This window comes from Amblyraja radiata, chromosome 10 (genome assembly GCF_010909765.2).
Source record: "Amblyraja radiata isolate CabotCenter1 chromosome 10, sAmbRad1.1.pri, whole genome shotgun sequence".
Lineage (NCBI taxonomy): Eukaryota > Metazoa > Chordata > Chondrichthyes > Rajiformes > Rajidae > Amblyraja > Amblyraja radiata.
The window spans coordinates 9,883,349-9,903,024 of NC_045965.1; the positions used below are offsets into that span (position 1 = coordinate 9,883,349).

The 19,676-nt window shown below is 44.0% G+C and overlaps 1 protein-coding gene across 1 annotated transcript in view; it reads left to right on the plus strand.

The window, feature by feature from the left end:
* The window catches only part of kcnt2 (potassium sodium-activated channel subfamily T member 2), a 302,520-nt gene that overhangs the window by 230,794 nt on the left and 52,050 nt on the right, over nucleotides 1-19,676 (plus strand). The window contains 1 exon segment of the mRNA XM_033029131.1: nucleotides 7,613-7,919. Coding sequence (XP_032885022.1) covers nucleotides 7,613-7,919 — 307 coding nt within the window.

Here is a 19,676-nt window from a genome sequence, read left to right on the forward strand (position 1 = left end):
GGTTCAAAAGGAGGGTTCTGATCCAAAACATCACCTATCCATGTTCTTCAGAGATGCTGTCTGACCCGCTCAGTTACTCCAGCACTTTGTGTCTTTTTTGTGTAAACCAGTATCTGCATTCCCCGTTTCTAAATGCATCGCTAAATCTGCTGAACAGCACGGTGATGCAACGGGTAGAGCCGCTGGCTCCCAGCACCAGAGACCCGGGCTCGATCCTGTTTCAGATGCTACCTGTGCGGAGTTTGCATGTTCGCCCTGTGATCACGTGGGTTTCCTCTGGGTGTTCCGGTTCCTTGTCACATCCTTAAGATGCAGGTTTGTAGGGTAATTGGCCTCTCACTGTGTAGTGAGAAAGTGGGATAACATGGAACTAGTGTGAACGGGTGATCAATGGTTGTCATGGCCTGGGTGGGCCGAAGGGCCTGTTTCCATACTGGATCTCTAAAGTAAGACTAAACTTGCACTATTTGTAAAAAGGCATGTTTTCCAGCTAAGGTTTTCCATCCATTCAATCACTCAATTCTGCAAATAGGTTGAGGTGTATTATTGTCACCTGTACATAAATACAAGGAACAAACTTTGTTTCACACGATATCCAATCAGCACAGAAAATACTATGCATAAATTCAATCGTCAAACTCAACTACAATAGATAGACCAAAGGGGAAGATGCAGAGTGCAGAATATAGTTCTCAGCATTGTCGCGATCAGTTCCACAGTCCAATGTCTGCAATGGTGTAGGTTAATCGGACAGTACCCTAGCTTATGGGGTGTTTCAAACATGACTCTTATCTTTTGTATGGTATTGTCAAGAAAATGTCATGTTTTGTAATTGGTGTGTAGGGTAAAGAGTGTAGGAAGGAACTGCAGATGCTGTTTGCACCAAAGATAGATACAACATGTTGGAGTAACTCAGCCTGTCAGCCAGCATCTAGAATAAAAGTGATTTGCTCGATTGGCACTTTGCTTGCTATTCAACAACACTGTGGAACACATTGTAGAAAGTAACACATTGTCTTTGCATGGAAAGCAATGGCTGAGCAAGGTATCGTAGGATTACCTCTGGTCTACACAGCCCATGAGCTAATAATAAAAATCCAAGCTCATCTCTCATATAATCATGCATAGTCTTTCTGCTGACTGGACAGCATGCAACAAGGATGTTTATGAGGATGTTGCCAGAACTCGAGGGCCTGAGCTATAGGAAGAGATTGGGCAGGATAGGACTTTATTCCTTGGAACGCAGGAGGCCGAGGGGTGATCTTATAGAGGTTTATAAAATCATGAGAGGAATAGAATGTGTGAATGGGCCTTTTGGGGGGGGGGGGGCAGATCGAGAACTGGAGGAGGTGGGTTTAAGGTGAGGGGGGAAAGATTTAATAGGAACCTGTGGGGTAACGTTTTTACACAAAGGGTGGTGGGTGTATGGAACGAGCTGCCAGAGGAGGTAGTAGAGGCTGGTTTTAAAGACATTTGGACAGGTACAGGTTAGGATATGACCGGTTTAAAGGGATGTGGACCAAGCATGGGCATGTGGGACTAATGTAGATAGGGGCATGTTGATTGGTGTGGGCGTTGGGCTGAGGGCCTGTTTCCATGCATTAAAACTCTATGACTCTAACAATAAAATATTTGTCAGGTACACGTCGGTGCATGTGACAATAAACAAAAGGAGACAATTCCTCAGGCTCTCACACTTACATTAAAATGTACATGGCCAATTACTGGGAATATGGGAGCCACTGGGTGGGGAAACAATGTGTGAACTGTAATTTTAATGAGGACTCCCCTGCACAGTTACTGAGATGACTGGACCAATATGGAGCATGCCATTCGGATGGGTATACAAGCTCTGCACAGGCGATTCTGTGCTTTGTGGTGTCTACATGTCGTGACGCCTGGCTTCACATGAATGCACGCATCTGGTCTGACCAATATCATCCACACATTGGACAGTGCGCTGAAAGTATAATTAAGTGTAACAGGAATAGATGAGCCTTGAAGGTTAGTTCAAGCTAGCAAAAAAGATTCAATCGTTGAAAGACCTTTGCATTTACAGGAGAATGTGTTTGTTTTGTGTGAGGGTCTCTGCATATAGCTTGTGTATTTCCACTCCAGATTTAAAAGGGTTCAGTAATTCTCAAATCCTTGTACCAGGCTGATTATAATTCATCAGGACAGATTGATTAAATTTGTAAAGGCGCAGTAGCACAACTGGTAGAGGCGCTGCCTCATTGCGCCAGAGACCCGGGTTCAATCCTGACCTCGGGTGCTGTCTGTGTGGAGTTTGTACATTCTCCCTGTGAACGCGTGGGTTTCCTACGGGTGCTCCGGTTTCCTCCCATATCCCAAAGGCGTGCAGGTTTGTAGGTTAATTGGCCCTCTGTAAGTTGCCCCTAGTGTGTAGGGAGTGGATGAGAAAGTGGAATAACATAGAACTAGTTTGACTGGGAGGTCGGTGTGGGCTGAAGGGCCTGTTTCCATGCTGTATCTTTTGATCAATCTATCCATTGAATATTTCTGTTAACAAAATTAAATAATAGTTAGTGCTCATGCCAAAAAATCCGGGACGTATAAAAGGAACTCAAAACTCTCAATCTGAAGAAGGGTTTCGATCCCAAACATTGTCTGCACATTTTGCTCCACAGATGCTGCCTGACCCATTGAGTTCCTTTGTATTTTACTCAAAATTCCAGCATCTGTAGTCTCTTGTGTATCAACAATGAGAATGATTCTTATTGTTTGGCAACACTGTTAACAAGATTACTTGTGCTGGAGATTCTAATAGGCATGGAAATGCATGATGAAATGGTGCCGCACAGAGCTAGATTTAAAAATGAATAGCCTTCCATTCATCTAGTTGTAAATAGGGGATATCTGTTCATGATTCGAAATTCCATTCACAATTCTTCAGCAAATGAAGGTGTTCATCCCTGTATGCAGCAAGGCACAAATAAAATGTAACGAGAACTGCTGAAGGGCAAGTTACAAATAGTACTGCACAAAATGCCAACAAAAACCTCAATATGACCACTTCATTCAGGGTACCACTTTGAGGTTGCCAGTGGCTAGAGACTCGAGCAGACCAGTCAAATACCATGGTTACAGGGAGCAGGTCCAAGGCACGGTGTTGTATGGGACATAATGGGATCACACAGAACTAGTGTGTTGTTAGTTGTTACAGCCCTTCAGCCCACCGAGTCCGTGTCGACCAGCGATCACCCCATACATTAGTCTTACCCTACTCACTGGGGACAAATACAGAAGCCAATTAACCTACTAACCTGCACGGGTCTCGAGTGTGGGAAGAAGCCAGAGCACCCAGAGGAAACTCATGCGGTTACAGGGAGAACGTATAAAATCCTTACAGACAGCACCCGTAGTCAGGATTAAACATGTATCTTTGCCGCTGTAATGAAGCAACTCTACCGCTGCCCCATTGTGTACCCTGTCTAAGATGAGAAAGTGGAATAACAAAGAACTAGTGTGAATGGATGATCAGTGGTTGGCACGGACTTGGTGGGTTGAAAGCCTGTTTCCACATTGTATGTCTAAACTACCTCGAATGCATGAAGGAAGGAAGCGGGGAGGTTTTCCGCTACTGAACACTTTCAGCAGAACACAGAACAGTATAGCACAGCAACAGGCCCTTCGGTCCACAATGTCTGTGCCGAACACGATTATAAACCAACATCCTCTGCCTGCGCATGATCAATATCTGTCCATTCCCTGCATATCCATGTGCCTATCTAAACGCTGTGTAAACACCACAATCATATCGACCTCCACCACCATCCCTGGCAGCACTCTCACATCCCATCAGGCAAGAGATACAAACCCTCCAGATTCAGTGACAGTCTCTTCCCAGCTGTCATCAGGCAACTCAACCATTTATCACCAACTGGTGAGTGAACCTTATCTCCCATCAAACTCATTGGAGACCGTTGGACTATCTATAATCGTACTTTACAAGACTTGACTTTGCACTAAACGTTATTCCCTTTATCCTGTATCAATACACTGTGGACAGCCTGATTGTAATTGTGTGTAGTCTTTCCACTTCTTCTTCTTCTTCTTGCATATGGTGTGCACAGCCTAAGGTTGTAGGATAACTTGTTCTGTTTGATCTTATTGATTGTGCACACCAGGTTGATTGCATTCGTCGAAACAGGGCGGACCACGTGAAGGTTGCAATCTCCCACCCCGTCTTTCCACTGACTGTATAACACGCAACAAAAACGCTTTTCACTGTACCCTGGTATACGTGACAATAAACTAAACTAAATATTCCTGTCTGAAGAACAGTCTCGACCTGAAACGCCACCTATTCCTTTTCTCCAGAATGCTGCCTGTCCTGCTGAGTTACTCCAACATTTTGGGTCTATCCTTAAATATTCCAGCACCCGCCATCTCTGTGCAATAATAACCTTGCCTTACACATCCTTATCCTTATAACTATAAAACTCTGATCTTGTATGTGGATTTGTGTATTTATATTTCCTGTGCAATCACATCTTCTCGAAAAAACGATGCGCTAACGGTAAAACTTTTACATATTCATGTAGAGATTTAGCCTGTGGTCAAATATCGCCTTATCTGAAAAATTAATGCATTATTTCTCGTTATTAATCAAAATGTTCAAAAATCTGAAGAAACTTGGAAAAAGATAACTGCTTATTCCCTGTGCTTACACCTGTGACGTCACAATGGAATTGTTGCTATCCAAGTACACCGAGTCCTGCTAGCCCTAGCAAGTGCAAATGCATTTTTTTTTAAGTTTAAAAATGAGGGAGGGTGCATAAGGCAAAATGAGCAGCCCCTCCCTGCTCAGTTGTCGGCTATGGGTGAGTGGTGGAATATTGCGTTGGGGAACGGGTTGCGTTGGGGGACCAGGCCTCTGGTGTGACAGGGTCCCACTTGGTCTAGTATCCTTTAAACTTTGCCCCTCTCACCTTAAAAGCTAAGCCCTCAAGTCTTGGACATTTCCACCTTGCAACAGATCTGTGGAAACACTGTGGGAGCAGCATCCAGCAAAGCTCTGACTCATCAGATGACTCACTTGTTGACAAGAAGAACTGGAGACTTGAGTGTCATTCCAGAAGATTAACATTGCAGGGAAAACGACAAGGGCAAACAAGGGGTGTCGAGTGTTTTATTGTCATATATCCCAGACAATGCAATTCTTACTTGCAGCAGCACAACAGAATATGTAAATATAGTACATTGTAAACAATATAATAAAGAAGAAAAAAAGTTCAGTGAGTCATTGCCTTTGGTCAAATTGTCCCTAGTGTGTAAGATAGTGCACCCTGTTTTTCCATGCTGTATCTCTGGAGTGGTCTAAAGTCTATATCCCTGTGATTCTGGAGCCAGAGGGATGTTGCATTTGCGTTGCGAATGCTGCCCATAGTGGAGGGCATTAGCCAAAAGGAAACATTAGACAAATATGGATTGTTTTCTCTGAAGTGCGGGAGCCTAGGCATAGAACCAATGCAAGTATATAAAACTATAAGAGGAATGGATAGGATGGATAGTCAGAACTTTTTTCCCCAGGGTGGAAATGACAGGGATGAGAGGGCGAGGTAGAAGGTGAGAGGGACAAAGTTAAAAGGAGATGTGTGTGTGGAGGAAGTTCTTTTGCACAGAGTAGTGGATGCCTGGAACGTGCTGCTGTGGGTGGTGGTGGGATATGGATCATGTGCAACCAGAGATTTGTTTATCTTGGCCATTGCGTATGACGGATATTGTGGGCTGAAGGGCCTGTTCCTGTGCTGTCAACAAAACATTTGATTTGTAAACTTCCCTATAGTTTATTTTTAAGTAATTAAATGCCTAATCAAATAAGCCAAGAAGCCAATTATGTTGAATAACTCCAGAGTTGCTGCCTCCAGCGCCAGAGACCCAGGTTCGATCCCGACTACAGATGCTGTCTGTGTGGAGTTTGCACACTTCCCCCTGTGACCTGTGGTTTTCTCCGGGTGCTCCGGTTTCTTCCCACATCCCAAAGACGTGCAGATTTGTAGGTTAATTGGCTTCTGTAAATTTTCCCTAGTGTGTAGGATAGAACCAGTCAATGTGCGGTCGCAGGTGGGTGCAGGCTCGGTGGAGCAAAGGGCCTGTTTCCACGATGTATCTTGAAACTAAACGGAACTAAAGTTTGATGTGAATAAGTGAATCTCAATAAGGGAATAAGACTTCTCTGTCTTACAAAAGTTAAAATAGTGTTGCATGAGTGGGAATATGAAAGTGGCATTTGTGTAAATAAAGTTGTCGAAATATGATAAAGAATGAAAGATAGATATGATTAGAGCCTATACTTACTATATTTTGTTACACATTTTATAGTAAGTATAGGCTCTAATCATATCTATCTTTCATTCTTTATCATATTTCGACAACTTTATTTACACAAATGCCACTTTCATATTTCCACTCATGCAACACCATTTTAACTTTTGTAAGACAGAGAAGTCTTATTCCCTTATTGAGATTCACTTATTCAATGCTGCCTTCTATCAACTGTGGCATGTATATTAGCTTTGATGAATAATTGAACAGAAAGTGTTGAATAGATGTTTATTGTCATATTTGTAACAATAACCATTTATTTAGTCTGCATTTGAAATTAAGATCTAACGTCACAAGCTGTCAATGTTATCTGAAGGTACACAAAATAGCTGGAGAAACTCAGCGAGTGCAGCAGCATCTATGGAGCGAAGGAAATAGGCGACGTTTCGGGCCGAAACCCTTCTTCAGACTGATGTTATCTGAAAGCTGATGTATCTGAAAGCTGATTATGCGATATTCATTCAAGAATATATTTTGAAGGATTCCATAACAAAAATAGGTGACGTTTCGAGTCGGGACCCTTCTTCAGACTGATTGTGGTGTGGGGGGAGAGAAAGCTGGAGGTGAGGTGGGGGCAGGATTAAGTCTGGCAACTGATAGGTGCTCTCCCGCTGAGGGGAGTCAGTCCACCCCACAACAGAAGGGGGAGCTGTACAGTTTGCTAGCCACAGGGAAGAAGGATCTCCTGTGGCGTTCGGTACTGCATCTTAGTGGAACCAAGATCACCCCTCAGCCTCCTACACTTATTTCTCTAAACCTATGCTATCCATGTTCTCCAGTGATGCTGCCTAACCCGCTGAATTACTCCAGCACTTTGTGAGTCTTTCTTTTGTAAACCAGCATTAGCAGATCCTTGTTTCTGCGATTCACTCTTCGAATATAGAAGGACTGGGCAAGCTAGAGGCAGGAAAAATGTTCCCAATGTTGGGGGAGTCCAGAACCAGAGGGCCACAGTCTAAGAATAAAGGGGAGGCCATTTAAAACTGAGGTGCGAAAAAACTTATTCACCCAGAGAGTTGTGAATTTGTGGAATTCTCTGCCACAGAGGGCAGCAGAGGGCAATTCATTGGATGAATTTAAAAGAGAATTAGATAGAGCTCTGGGGCTAGTGGAATCAATGGATATGGGGAGAAGGCAGGCACGGGTTACTGATTGTGGATGATCAGCCATGATCATAATTACGGGCAGTGTTGGCTCGAAGGGCTAAATAGCCTCCTCCTGCACCTATCTTCTATGTTTCTATGTAACATTGGTTCTCTTCCAGTCGCAAGTGTCCATTAATATCGAGGACTGGGAAGATGCTAAAGATGGCAAAGAGCACACGGGTTACCGCAGCAGCCACTACCACCGCAACTCAACGTCCAGTGACCAATCGGATCATCCCATGCTGAGGCGTAAGAGCATGCAGTGGGCGAGGCGACTGAGCAGGAAGGCACCGAAACACTCCAACAAGATAATGGACAGGATTAATTGTCAGCGCATGACCTTGTGCAAAAGGTCAGAGAGGCAAGAGCTGGCTGAACTGGTGAAGACTCGCATGAAGCACCTGGGCCTTTCAACGGCCGATTACGGTAAGGCTTGCTGGCTACATACATTCATAGGATGTGAAGTCATAGGGTGTGGAAACAAGCCCTTCTACCCCACCTGCCTACGCCAACCAACATGCCCCATCTACATTAATCCCACCTGCACATGATATCCCTCTCAACCGATTCTATCCATGTACCTGAATAAATGTCTCTTAAACGTTGTGATAGTACCTGCATTGGAGCAGAATTAGACCATTCGGCCGATCGAGCCTACTCTGCCATTCAATCATGAGTGATCTGCATTTCCCTCTCATCCCCATGTTCCTGCCTTTTCCACCTGCTTATTTTATATAGACCAAGGTGAAAATGTTCTCTCACCGCTCCCATCGGGCAGATGTTACAGAAGCGGACTTCAATGTTATATCTTTGCACTAAATGATCCATTGTGGCACTTTATGCCCTGCACAGTGCTTTGCTTTCATGCTTTGTGGTATCATGGTCAAACATTGGTTTATAAGTATGTGTTTCAAGGTTTCTTTATGTACCTCTTCCCATTTGTGATAACTTTGCATGTAACCAGCTAATTCCCTGCAGGGCTAAACATTATACCCTTTACTAGTGTTTTAATAATCTATTTCTGCAATTACGTTAGACCAGCTTGTAATATCCTTGTGTATATAATATAACCTTCAGCATAGTATACATACCAAGGAATGTTGAAGAATAATATTTCAATCTACCACAAAAGGATGAGTTATGAAATACATAATGTTGAAGGGACTGATACAGACTTGGTATCAAGTGGTGTGTGCAACATAATCTGGAGATGAAGGTTTTATTTTTCCCTGTTGAATTACTGGCCATGTTCCGCATGGCTACATTATCCCATCAGTTTGAGTAGATTTGATCCCGAATCAAACTGGCCACCTGCTGTTCCACCTACAGTATCTCTGTATTGCCAGTCATGAAGGCAGCTCTTCAAGGCCATTAGCCAAGTGGATATTGTTGATCTTGGACAGTGAGTCCAGTTGCGATTACTTTATTGTCACGTGTACCGAGGTACAGTGAAAAGCTTTTTTTTTGCGTGCCATCCAGTCAGCGGAAAGACTATATGTGATTACAATCAAGCTATCCACAGTGTACAGATACAGGATAAAGGGAACAAGGTTTAGTGCAAGGTAAAGTCCGATTAAAGATAGTGTAACGGTCTCCAATGAGGTAGATGGGAGATCAGGATTACTCTCTAGTTGGTGAGAGGATGGTTCAGTTGCCTGATAACAGCTGGGAAGAAAGTATCCCTGAATCTGGAAGCGTGCGTTTTCACACACCTGATAGGAGGAGTAAATGGGTTGAGACTGGTCCTTGATTATGCTGGTAGTCTTGCTGAGGCAATTGGAGTGTAGATGCAGTCAATAGAAGGAAGGTCGGTCGGTTTGCCTGATGGCCTGGGCTGTGTCCACAATTCCATGCAATTTCTTGCAGTTTGGTTGGAGACTGTTGTGGCCACGAGCAGTGAGGCTCATTGGACGACTGTAAAAAATAATTCCAAGACTTCCATTTGTAACTCTTTGGCCCTGCCCCACGGTACGAGTTCATTCCAAGAGCTCTCCCGAGTTTGCCCTGATTCGAACTCAGAGATTTACGGTAATGGCCGCTCGTCGGTACTCGGGGCTCTCGTGGACATTTTTCAACATGTTGAAAAATCTTCACGAGTCTTCCCGAGCTTACCTGCCATTAGTGAGTCTTCCCGAGTACCTGTCGTTAGCGTCAATAGCCGCTAAGAGACGTCCCCGAGCTCCGACGTACCCGCTACGTTCTTTCACCGTGCTTACCATGAGTTTGATTTTTTTTAAACTCGGGAGAGCTCTTGGAATGAACTCGCACCGTGGGACAGGGCCATAGGAATCTGGAATTCTGAGCGAAGAGTCTTGTCAGTGTTCTGTTTGATATCGATCAGTTACTCTAGAAAGCAAGGTTCTGGAAGTATCGAGATTATAGGCTGGTAGAGCAGCTGCCTTACAGGACCAGCAACCTGGGTTTGAGCCTGACCTCAGGTGCTGTCTGTGTGGAGTTTGCACATTCTCCTTGTGACCACATGGGTTACCTCCGAGTGCTCCACTTTCCTCCCAGATCCCAAAGACATGCGGATTGATATGTTATTTGGCCTTCTGCAAACTGCCGCTACTGTGTAGGAATCGGATGAGAAAGTGGGATGGTGTAAACGGGTGATCGATGGTCGGCATGGACTCGGTGGGCCATGGGACATGTTTCCATGCTGTATCTTTCATTCAATCTGTCCAATTTATTTACAATTTGAAGAAATGGTGAACTATTACTTGCTGCAAATATTACATCAAATAATGAATTATCGATGTTGTAAGACAGGTAAGTGAAAATACTAATATTAATGGAAAACTATCTTTCCAACGGAATGACAAATTGAGCAGGATATTTAACTGGTAACTGAACCATAAACAATCATCTCTTGCTCCATGTTGACAGTGAATAGATTGGACTTAACATTCAATGCAGATACTGTATACCTTATCTACCTCAATCAAAGTTGTCAGCAAAGTCCTAGAGAACACTAATGGTACCAGTTCCAGTGTTAAATTAATCTTAGTAATGGCCAAAGGTGATCTCTCGCACATTGCCCTGATCTAACCAGCCTATCGTGCATCACCTGGAAGAATTTACACAGCAGCAAATCATTGAGTAGAAAACATTAATTTAAAATTATTTCTTCAAAATATCTTGCAGAACTGCTGCAAGTAACAATTTCATTGTCCTGTTTCAGGACATAAAACACTCTTGACTCCTGGTAAGATTGGGGTGTGCTTATGTGATTTAGTTATAAAATAACTGATGCAAGAGGAAGAAAATTGGAATGAATGCAGATGGATGCTTGTATATTGGGTTGGTTATGGTTAGATTAGATTAGATTAGATTATTCCTTTAATAATCCTTTTTCAGGAAATTACAGTGCCACGACAGCTTCAAGACAAACATAACACCACGCTTTCATACATAACAAGTTAAAATACGTTAAAATACAAGTTAAAATACAATTAATTTTAAAAAAGTGCAGTTATTTATGCCCATTATAAAGTCTTATAGCAGCTGGTAAACAGGACTTCCTGTATCTCTCCGTTTTGCACATTGGTGCAATCAGCCTCTGGCTGAAGATGCTGCTCTTGATCACCTTCAGGGCATGGAGTGGGTGAGTGGGGTTTGTCATTATGGAACCTAGTTTATTTAGTGTTCTGGCATCTGCCACCTGCTGGACCGTTCGTTGCTCAGCCCCGACCACTGAGCCGGCCTTCCTGATTAGTTTGTCCAATCTGTTTTTATCCGCTATACGGGCGCCATCTCCCCAACAGGCCACAGCAAAAAACAGAGCACTGGCCACCACTGAATGGTAGACACTGCACAGTAGGGGTTGGCAAATTATGATCATAGGGTATGTTTCCATGCGCAGTGTAATGCACTGTCTTTACACTCGTGTACTTGAGTATGATTGTGCCTGTGTATAGAGACATTTGCACTGAACTGCATGCAAAAAGCGAACTGCACTGTACCTTTGTACATGTGATAAAGTACCATTGAACCGGTGAATTGCTCTTTAGAATTAACGAGGTACAAAACAAATAATAATATTCTAAAAATGTATATAATTTTGAGATAAATATCTGAGGGCATATTAGTCTGTACATTTGAAATTGGATTTCAGAGCTTAAAGATGAGAAATGAACACAAGGTTAGACTATTTACGCCAAACTGGAATGCTGAGTGCAGTCTGGTCACCACAGTATGGGAAGACCAGGCTTGCATTGGAGAGGGTACAGAGGGGATTCAGTTGCCTGGGATGGAGAGTTTTAGTAATGAGGAGAGACTGGGCAGTCTGGGCTTGTTTTCATTAGAGCACAGGAGACTGATGGAAAACCTTTAGACTTTAGAGATACAACATGTAAACAGGCCCTTCGGCCCACTGAGTTCATGCTGACCAGCAATCACCCGGGACAATTTTTAATTGCCATTAACCTACAAACCTGCACGTCTTTTGAGTTGTGGGAGGAAACCGGAGCACCCGGAGAAAACCCATGATTATTGGCATGGGTAGTAAAAAAAATGATTCCCTACTGGCAGAGGAGTCCAAGATAAGAGAGCATAGGTTTAAAGTGAGGAATAAGATGTTTACAGAAGATATACAGAAGATTTATTTTGTACACAGATGTTTTTCCAATCTGGAATGCATGATGGAGGAGGTTGTGGAGGCGGAGACACTTACCACATTGAAGAATTATCTCAATGACCTCTTGAATCATCAAGATACAGAAGGCCATGGACCCGGTGCTGGTATCGACACAGGGGTGGCACAGTGGTGCAGCTGGTAGAGCTGCTGCCTCACTGCACCAGAGACCCGGGTTCGATCCTGACTACGGGTGCTGTCTGTATGGAGTTGGTACGTTCTCCCTGTGACCATGTGAGTTTCCTCCCGGTGCTCTGGTTTCTTCCCAAATGCCAAAGTCGTGCAGGTTTGTAGGTTAATTGGCCCTCTTTAAATTGACCCTAGTGTGTAAGATATAAATCTAGTGTACGTGTGATCGCTGGTCGGCATGAACTCGATGGGCCGACCGGTCTGTTTCCACGCTGTATCTCTAAATTATACTAAATAGGATCAGTTTACAGTGCTGTCTGATGGTTAGTCAGACATAAGTCCATATAGGAGCAGAATTAGGCCATTCGGCCCATCGATGGCTGTACCCCCCCTTCACCTGTATCCACTTATGACTTGCCAGGCTTTGTCCTGCGACTCCTATCTTCCAGCTTTCTCCACCCCCCCCCATCAGTCTGAAGAAGGGTCCCAACCTGAATCGTCACGTATCCATGTTCTTTTGTGATGCTGCCTGACCTGCTGAGTTACTCCAGCACTTTGTGTCTTATCTATTGGTGGGCTGATCGGTCAGTATTTGTGTGGTATGACTCTAAGTTTTTATTCTTCGAGTACACATAAGGACCGAAGATTAGAATTTTAATTTCACACATTCTTGCTGCAATAATACATCAAATTGTGCAAAGATTACGTGTCATCTCCAAAGAAAACAACAACAAAAAATGTTGCGTGTCTGCTTTAACAAGTTGTCGTCTTGTTTGCAAGGAGCACTGTGACCTGGCCCGTGTGATTGAACAGGCAGCTGGTGTGTCATAGTCACACATTAAATGGCGGGTAGTGAGTCAGTGCTACAATACGGCAAGGCACAAAGACCTCAGTGATACCACCGACAAGTGGTGGTGTATTGAGGAAAAGAAAGATTGGGAGAAAACAAAAGAAGGTAGACAGTCTGGACCTGTTTAGTTTACTTTAGTTTAGAAATACAGCACGGAAACAGACCCTTCGGCCCACCGAGTCCATGCCAACCAGCGATCCCCGCACACTAACACTGTCCTACACACACTAGGGACAGTTTACCATTTTTACTGAAGCCAATTAGCCTACAAACCTGAACATCTTTGGAGCATGGGAAGGGAACTGGAGATACTGGAGGAAACCCACACTGGTCACGGGGAGAATGTACAAACTCTGAAAACAGACAGCACCAGCAATCGGGATCGAACCAGGTCTCTGGCGCTGTAAGGCAGCAACTCTACCGCTGGGCCTCCTTGCTGCCCCTTTTTCTCAGGATGGAATCATCAAAGACTAGAGGGCATAGTTTAAAGGAGATGTGTGTGTGGATGTGAAAGTGGAATGTCAAAGAACTAGTGTGAACGGGTGATCGATGGTCAACATGGACTCGGTGGGCTGAAGGGTCTGCATCCATGCTGTATCTTTCAATCAAGTCGATCAATCCGTGTGTGACCCCACTTATTTCATCGCAGATTAAAACTGAAAGTCAAAAGTTGCAACTTATTTTTGACAGGAATTAAAGGGAAGCAAGCAACCATAATGTCCGTGCCAAACATGATACCGTTAAACTAATCACCTCTGCCTGCATGAGATCCATATCCTTCCATTCCCTGCATATCCATGAGCCTATCTGAAAACACTGTAAACTCCGCTATCGTATCTGCCTCCATCACCACCCTTGGCAACACGTTCTAGGCCCCTGCCACTCCCTGTGTGTAGTATAGTTAAAAAAATCTTCCCCGCACATCTCCTTTAAACTTTACCCCTCTCATCTTTTAAAGCTATGCCCTCTACTCTTTGCCATTGCTACCCAAGGCAAACCAAGGTCCCTTTGATAATTGTATACTTTTTACAATATATACTTCTATCAGGTCTCCACACAGCCTTCAATGCTGCAGAGGAAACGATCCAAGTTTGTCTAACCTCTCCCTGTAACTAGTACTCTTTAATGCTGGCAGCATTCTGGTAAACCTCCTCTGCACCCTCTCCACTTCTTTATAAGTTCTGATTAAGCCTCGTGGGGTCTTGTTAGTGTAGTAACTTAAAACCTCCGTAGCTAAGTTGAAGCTTAGTTTTGGACGTGTTAAAACAACGCAGCCGAGGAAATGAGCAGATTGAGATTCTAGGGGGGTGTGATAAATCGACCATGCCACAAGGAGTGTTAGTCGGGACGTTTCAGCGATCATCCACTGAAGCTCTGATAGTTTGACCCATGCACTGTCAGAAGAGGCAAGTTAGCTCTTGGCAACAACCTGGAATTAGCAAGAAGATTAAAAAAATCCAGCCAGGGTCAGGGTATAACCAGACCCAATAGGGACATGCAGGGATTTCTTGAACTGGGAATTCAGATAAAACACATTGGGATTCTGAGCCTCGATATTTCCTGAAACAGAACGAAAAATATGGATGAATATTCCCTCAACACTTAATACCGCTTAGTATGTTGTTCCCATGGAAACTGAAAACTGAGTAAAGCTTTGTGATAGATGCTCTGTAATTAAGTCACAGTTATCAACTTGCAAGATTTAGTTTATTCCGGACCTTGCATTTTCTATCAGAGACTCCACTGATATTGTGAATAAAACGTGAGATAGAGGAGCAGGTGAAGCAATGTGGACCTGTCACTTGGGCGTTATTTGCGCGTCACGCAGGTGATGCTCGAAGATTTTGTGAATTCCAAAATCCTGCGGGTCGTGCGTGGTGACGCGTAAATGATGTCGCGTAAATGACGCCCAAGTAGGACAAGCCCTTCAGAGTGAGGCCACATGCAAACTGGAGGAACAGCATCTCGTATTCCACTTGGGTAGCATAAAACCCACCAGCATGAACATTGAGCACAAAGATATGAGCATATGTTTCATTCATTTGTTCTGCATCTCTCTACATTACCGACTATATCTCTTGTTTCTCTTTCCCCTGACTCTCAGTCTGAAGAAGGGTCTCAACCCGAAATGTCACCTATTTATTTTCTCCAGAGATGCTGTCTAACCCGCTGAGTTACTCCAGCATTTTGTGTCTATGGTATGAACATTGAATTCTCCAATTTTAGGTTTTCTAACCACAACCCCCACCCCCACCCTCTTCCCAGTGCCTTACCTGGACTCGCACCCATTTATCTCCTCCCCCTCCCCTGCCCCTACATTCCTTCCTCTGGCTTCACGATTCTCAACTCTTCAATCCTTTTGTCTCACACCTTTTATATTTTCATCTCTGACCTCTGACCAACCACGTGCCTATCAAACCCCTCCTCACCTGCATCCACCTATCACTCCCCAGGATTTGTTCTGCCTTCTTCTCACATCCTGCTTTCTTTCCCCACCCCCATCACAATTAGTCTGAATAAAGGTCCCGACCTGAAACATCATCTATCCATGTCCTCCAGAGATGCTGCCTGACCTGCTGAGCTACTCCAGCAATTGTGTCTATTTTTGTAAACCAGCATCTGCAGTTCTTTGTTTCTACATTCTGGACTTCACCTCTGCTCTGCAGTTTAACAAGACAGGCGGCACAAGGGCGGCACGGTGGCGCAGCAGTAGAGTTGCTGCCCCACAGCCCAAGAGACCGGGTTCGATCCTGACTACGGGTGCTGTCTATACAAAGTTTGTACATTCTCCCCGTGATCTGTGTGGATTTTCTCCAGGCGCTCCAGTTTCCTCCCACACTCCAAAGCCGAACAGGCTTGTAGGCTAATTGGCTTGGTAAAATTGTAACATCCCCAGACCGCGAAGGCTAGGGCTAGTGTATGGGGGATCGCTGGTCGGCGCGGACTCGGTGGGCCTATTTCCGCACTGCATCTCTAAAATAAACTAAAAAATGTAATGATTGATAGAAGTCTATAAAACTATGAAAGGCTAGGATAGGGTAGACGATCAGAGCATTTTATCCAGGATAGAAGTATCACATACTAGAGGATAAAGCTTTAAGGTGAGAGGAACACATTTTAAAGGAGATATACGGGGCAAGTTTTTATACATTGTGGGTGGCAGGTACACTGGAACACACTGGTGGTGGTGGAGGCAGATACGATAGTGGCATTTAAGAGACTTTTCGATAGGCTCATGAATCTGGAGGGAATAGAGCGATATGGGTTATGTGCAGGAAGATCAAAGGTGGTCGGCATCATGTTTGGCACAGACATTGCAGGCTGAAGGGCCTGTTCCTGTGCTGTACTGTTCTATTTCTAAATTCTACATCAACCCTGTTAAACTTTTTAACAATCTTAAAGATCTTTGTAAGGCAATATACATAACTGCTGTATAAAAGCACTCTGAAGAAGGGTCCAGACCTGAAACGTTACTTATCCATTTTTGCCAGAGATGCTGCCTGATCCATTGAGTTACTTCAGCAATTTGTGCCCTTTTGTGTAAACCAGCATCAGGAGACCCTTATTTCTTCATGTTAAATATCTTAATAATCTAAATATAATTTCTCGGCCCTTCTTGAGTATGGTGTCATTGTTTTATTTCTGCTAACTTTCCAGTGCTTTATGTATCCAATTTGCCACTGTTGTTTGACCAGTGCTCTGTATATATCCACTGGATGGTGATTTATTTGTGTGAACAACACTTGATTTATGTTCAGCTTTGATGAAGATGATTTTCAAGGGTATAATTTGAGCCATCTAACTGCAGGGAGTAAAACAAGTCTCAAATATATGAACCATCGACTGACAGGCAGAAAGCGAGGGAACAGAACAGCAAAAAAAAGACAAAATGCTGGAGTAACTCAGCGGGACAGGCAGCATCTCTGGAGAGAAGGAATGGGTGACGTTTCGGGGCGAGACCCTTCTTCAGACGACGTTTTGTGTTTGGACCCTTCTGCAGGTTCAATACAGACATGAACTAAGCCTGCTCTTTCTAGTTCAATAGCTTTCTAGTTAAATATACATAATCATCTTTAAACCTTGTCAAATTTGGTTGAATTAACATATTTACACTTTAGACTTTGGAGAAACAGGCCCTTCGGCCCACTGAGTCCACGCCGACCAGCCCACACCCCGTACACCAGTTCTATCCTATACGCCAAGGACAATTAACCTACAAACCTGCACATGTTTGGAATGTGGGAGGAAACCGGAGCAACCAGAGAAAACCCACGCAGTCACAGGGAGAACGCAGAAACTTCATACAGACAGCACCATATTCAGAATCAAACTCGGGTCTCTGGCGTGTATGATAGCGACTCTACTGCTGCGCCACTGTGCAGCCAGTATGTTAACCATTTTTTTTAGACTTTCATAGCATATAATAACAGGGCAGCGCAGTGGCGCAGAAAAACAGGGTTCCAGTCGTCTGCCTATGACGAGTTAACTGAAGGCTTAAAGTTAGGATCAGTGGTGCAGCGGTAGCACTCCTGCCTCACTGTGTCAGAAACCTAGGTTCAATCCTGACCTTGAGTGCTGTCCATGTGGAGTTTGCATGGTCTCACTGTGATTGCGTGGGTTTCCTCCGGGTGTTCCGGTTTCCTCTCATATCCCAAAGACACATAGAGCTGTAGTGGAGGGCCTTGTTGGGAGGGGCCTTGTTGAGGTGAAGTGTCTTTGGCTCGAGAGTCTTCGGCGAGGTGGCTGAGGCAAGAAGGCCACACGATTGAAATTTGTGTTTTGTGTCCACTGAAGAAATGGCAGGCATTGGTACAGTGCGTTTCCTGCAGGATGCGGGAAGTCAGAGACTCTGTTGGTGATTCTGGAAACTACACCTGCAGAAATTGTGTCCAGGTGCAGCTCCTGAATAAACATGTTGGGGAACTGGAGCAGCACTTGGATGAGCATCTGGGAAAACGAGAGTTTCCTGGACAAGACCACAAAGAGACCCCAGCAGGAATGACAGTGAACAACAATGGCAGGTATTTCTGGGAATAATACAGAAGATGCAGGATCAGTTCATTCCAAAGAGGAAGAAAGATTCTAAGGGGAGTAAGAGGTGACCGTGGCTGACAAGGGAAGTCAAGGACAGTATAAAAATGAAAGAGAAGAAGTATAACATAGCAAAAATGAGCGGGAAGCCAGAGGATTGGGAAACTTTTAAAGAGCAACAGAAGATAACTAAAAAGGCAATACGGGGAGAAAAGATGAGGTACGAAGGTAAGCTAGTCAAGAATATAAAGGAGGATAGTAAAATGTTCTTTCGGTATGTGAGGAGTAAGAAATTAGTTAAGACAAATGTGGGTCTCTTGAAGACAGAAACAGGTGAATTTATTATGGGGAACAAGGAAATGGCAGACGAGTTGACCAGGTACTTTGGATCTGTCTGCACTAAGGAATCTCCCAGATGTACTAGTGGCCAGAGGACCAAGGGTGACGGAGGAACTGAACTTCACATTAGGAAATGGTGTTGGATAGACTGATGGAACCGAAGGCTGATAAATCCCCAGAGCCTGATGGTCTACATCCCAGGGTACTTAAGGAGGTGGCTCTAGAAATCGTGGATGCATTGGTGATCATTTTCCAATGTTCTATAGATTCAGGATCAGTTCCTGTGGATTGGAGGGTAGAAAATGTTGTTCCACTTTTTAAGAAAGGATGGAGAGAGAAAACAGGAACTTATAGACCAGTTAGCCTGACATCGGTGGTGGGGAAGATGCTGGAGTCAATTATTGAAGATGAAATAGCGGCACATTTTGATAGCTGTAACAAGATCAGTCCGAGTCAGCATGGATATACGAAGGGGAAATCATGCTTGACTAATCTTGTAGAATTTTTTGAGGATATAACTAGGAAAATGGACAAGGGAGAGCCAGTGGATGTAGTGTACCTGGATTTTCAGAAAGCCTTTGATAAGGTCCTACATAGGAGATTAGTGGGCAAAATGAGAGTACATTGTATTAGGGGTAGGGTACTGACATGGATAGAAAAGTGATTGGCAGGCAGGAAACAAAGCGTAGAGATTAACGAGTCCCTTTCAGAATGGCAGGCAATGACTAGTGGGATACCGCAAGGCTCGGTGATGGACTGCAGCTATTTATAATATACATTAATGATTTAGATGAATGGATTCAAAGTAACATTAGCAAATTTGCAGATGACACAAAGTTGGGTGGCAGTGTGAACTGTGAGGAGGATGCCAAGAGGATGCAGGGTGACTTGGACAAGTTGGTAGACTGGCCAGATGCAATTTAATGTGGATAAATGTGAGGTTATCCACTTTTGTAGCAAGAATAGGAAGATTGATTATTATCTGAATGGTGTCAAGTTAGGAAAAGGGGAAGTACAGCGAGATCTGGGTGTCCTAGTTCATCAGTCACTGAAAGTAAGCATGCAAGTACAGCAGGCAGTGAAGAAAGTTAATGGCATGTTTGCCTTCATAACAAGAGAAATTGAGTATAGGAGCAAAGAGGTCCCTCTGTAGTTATACAGGGCCCTAGTGAGACCACATCTGGAGTATTGTGTGCAGTTT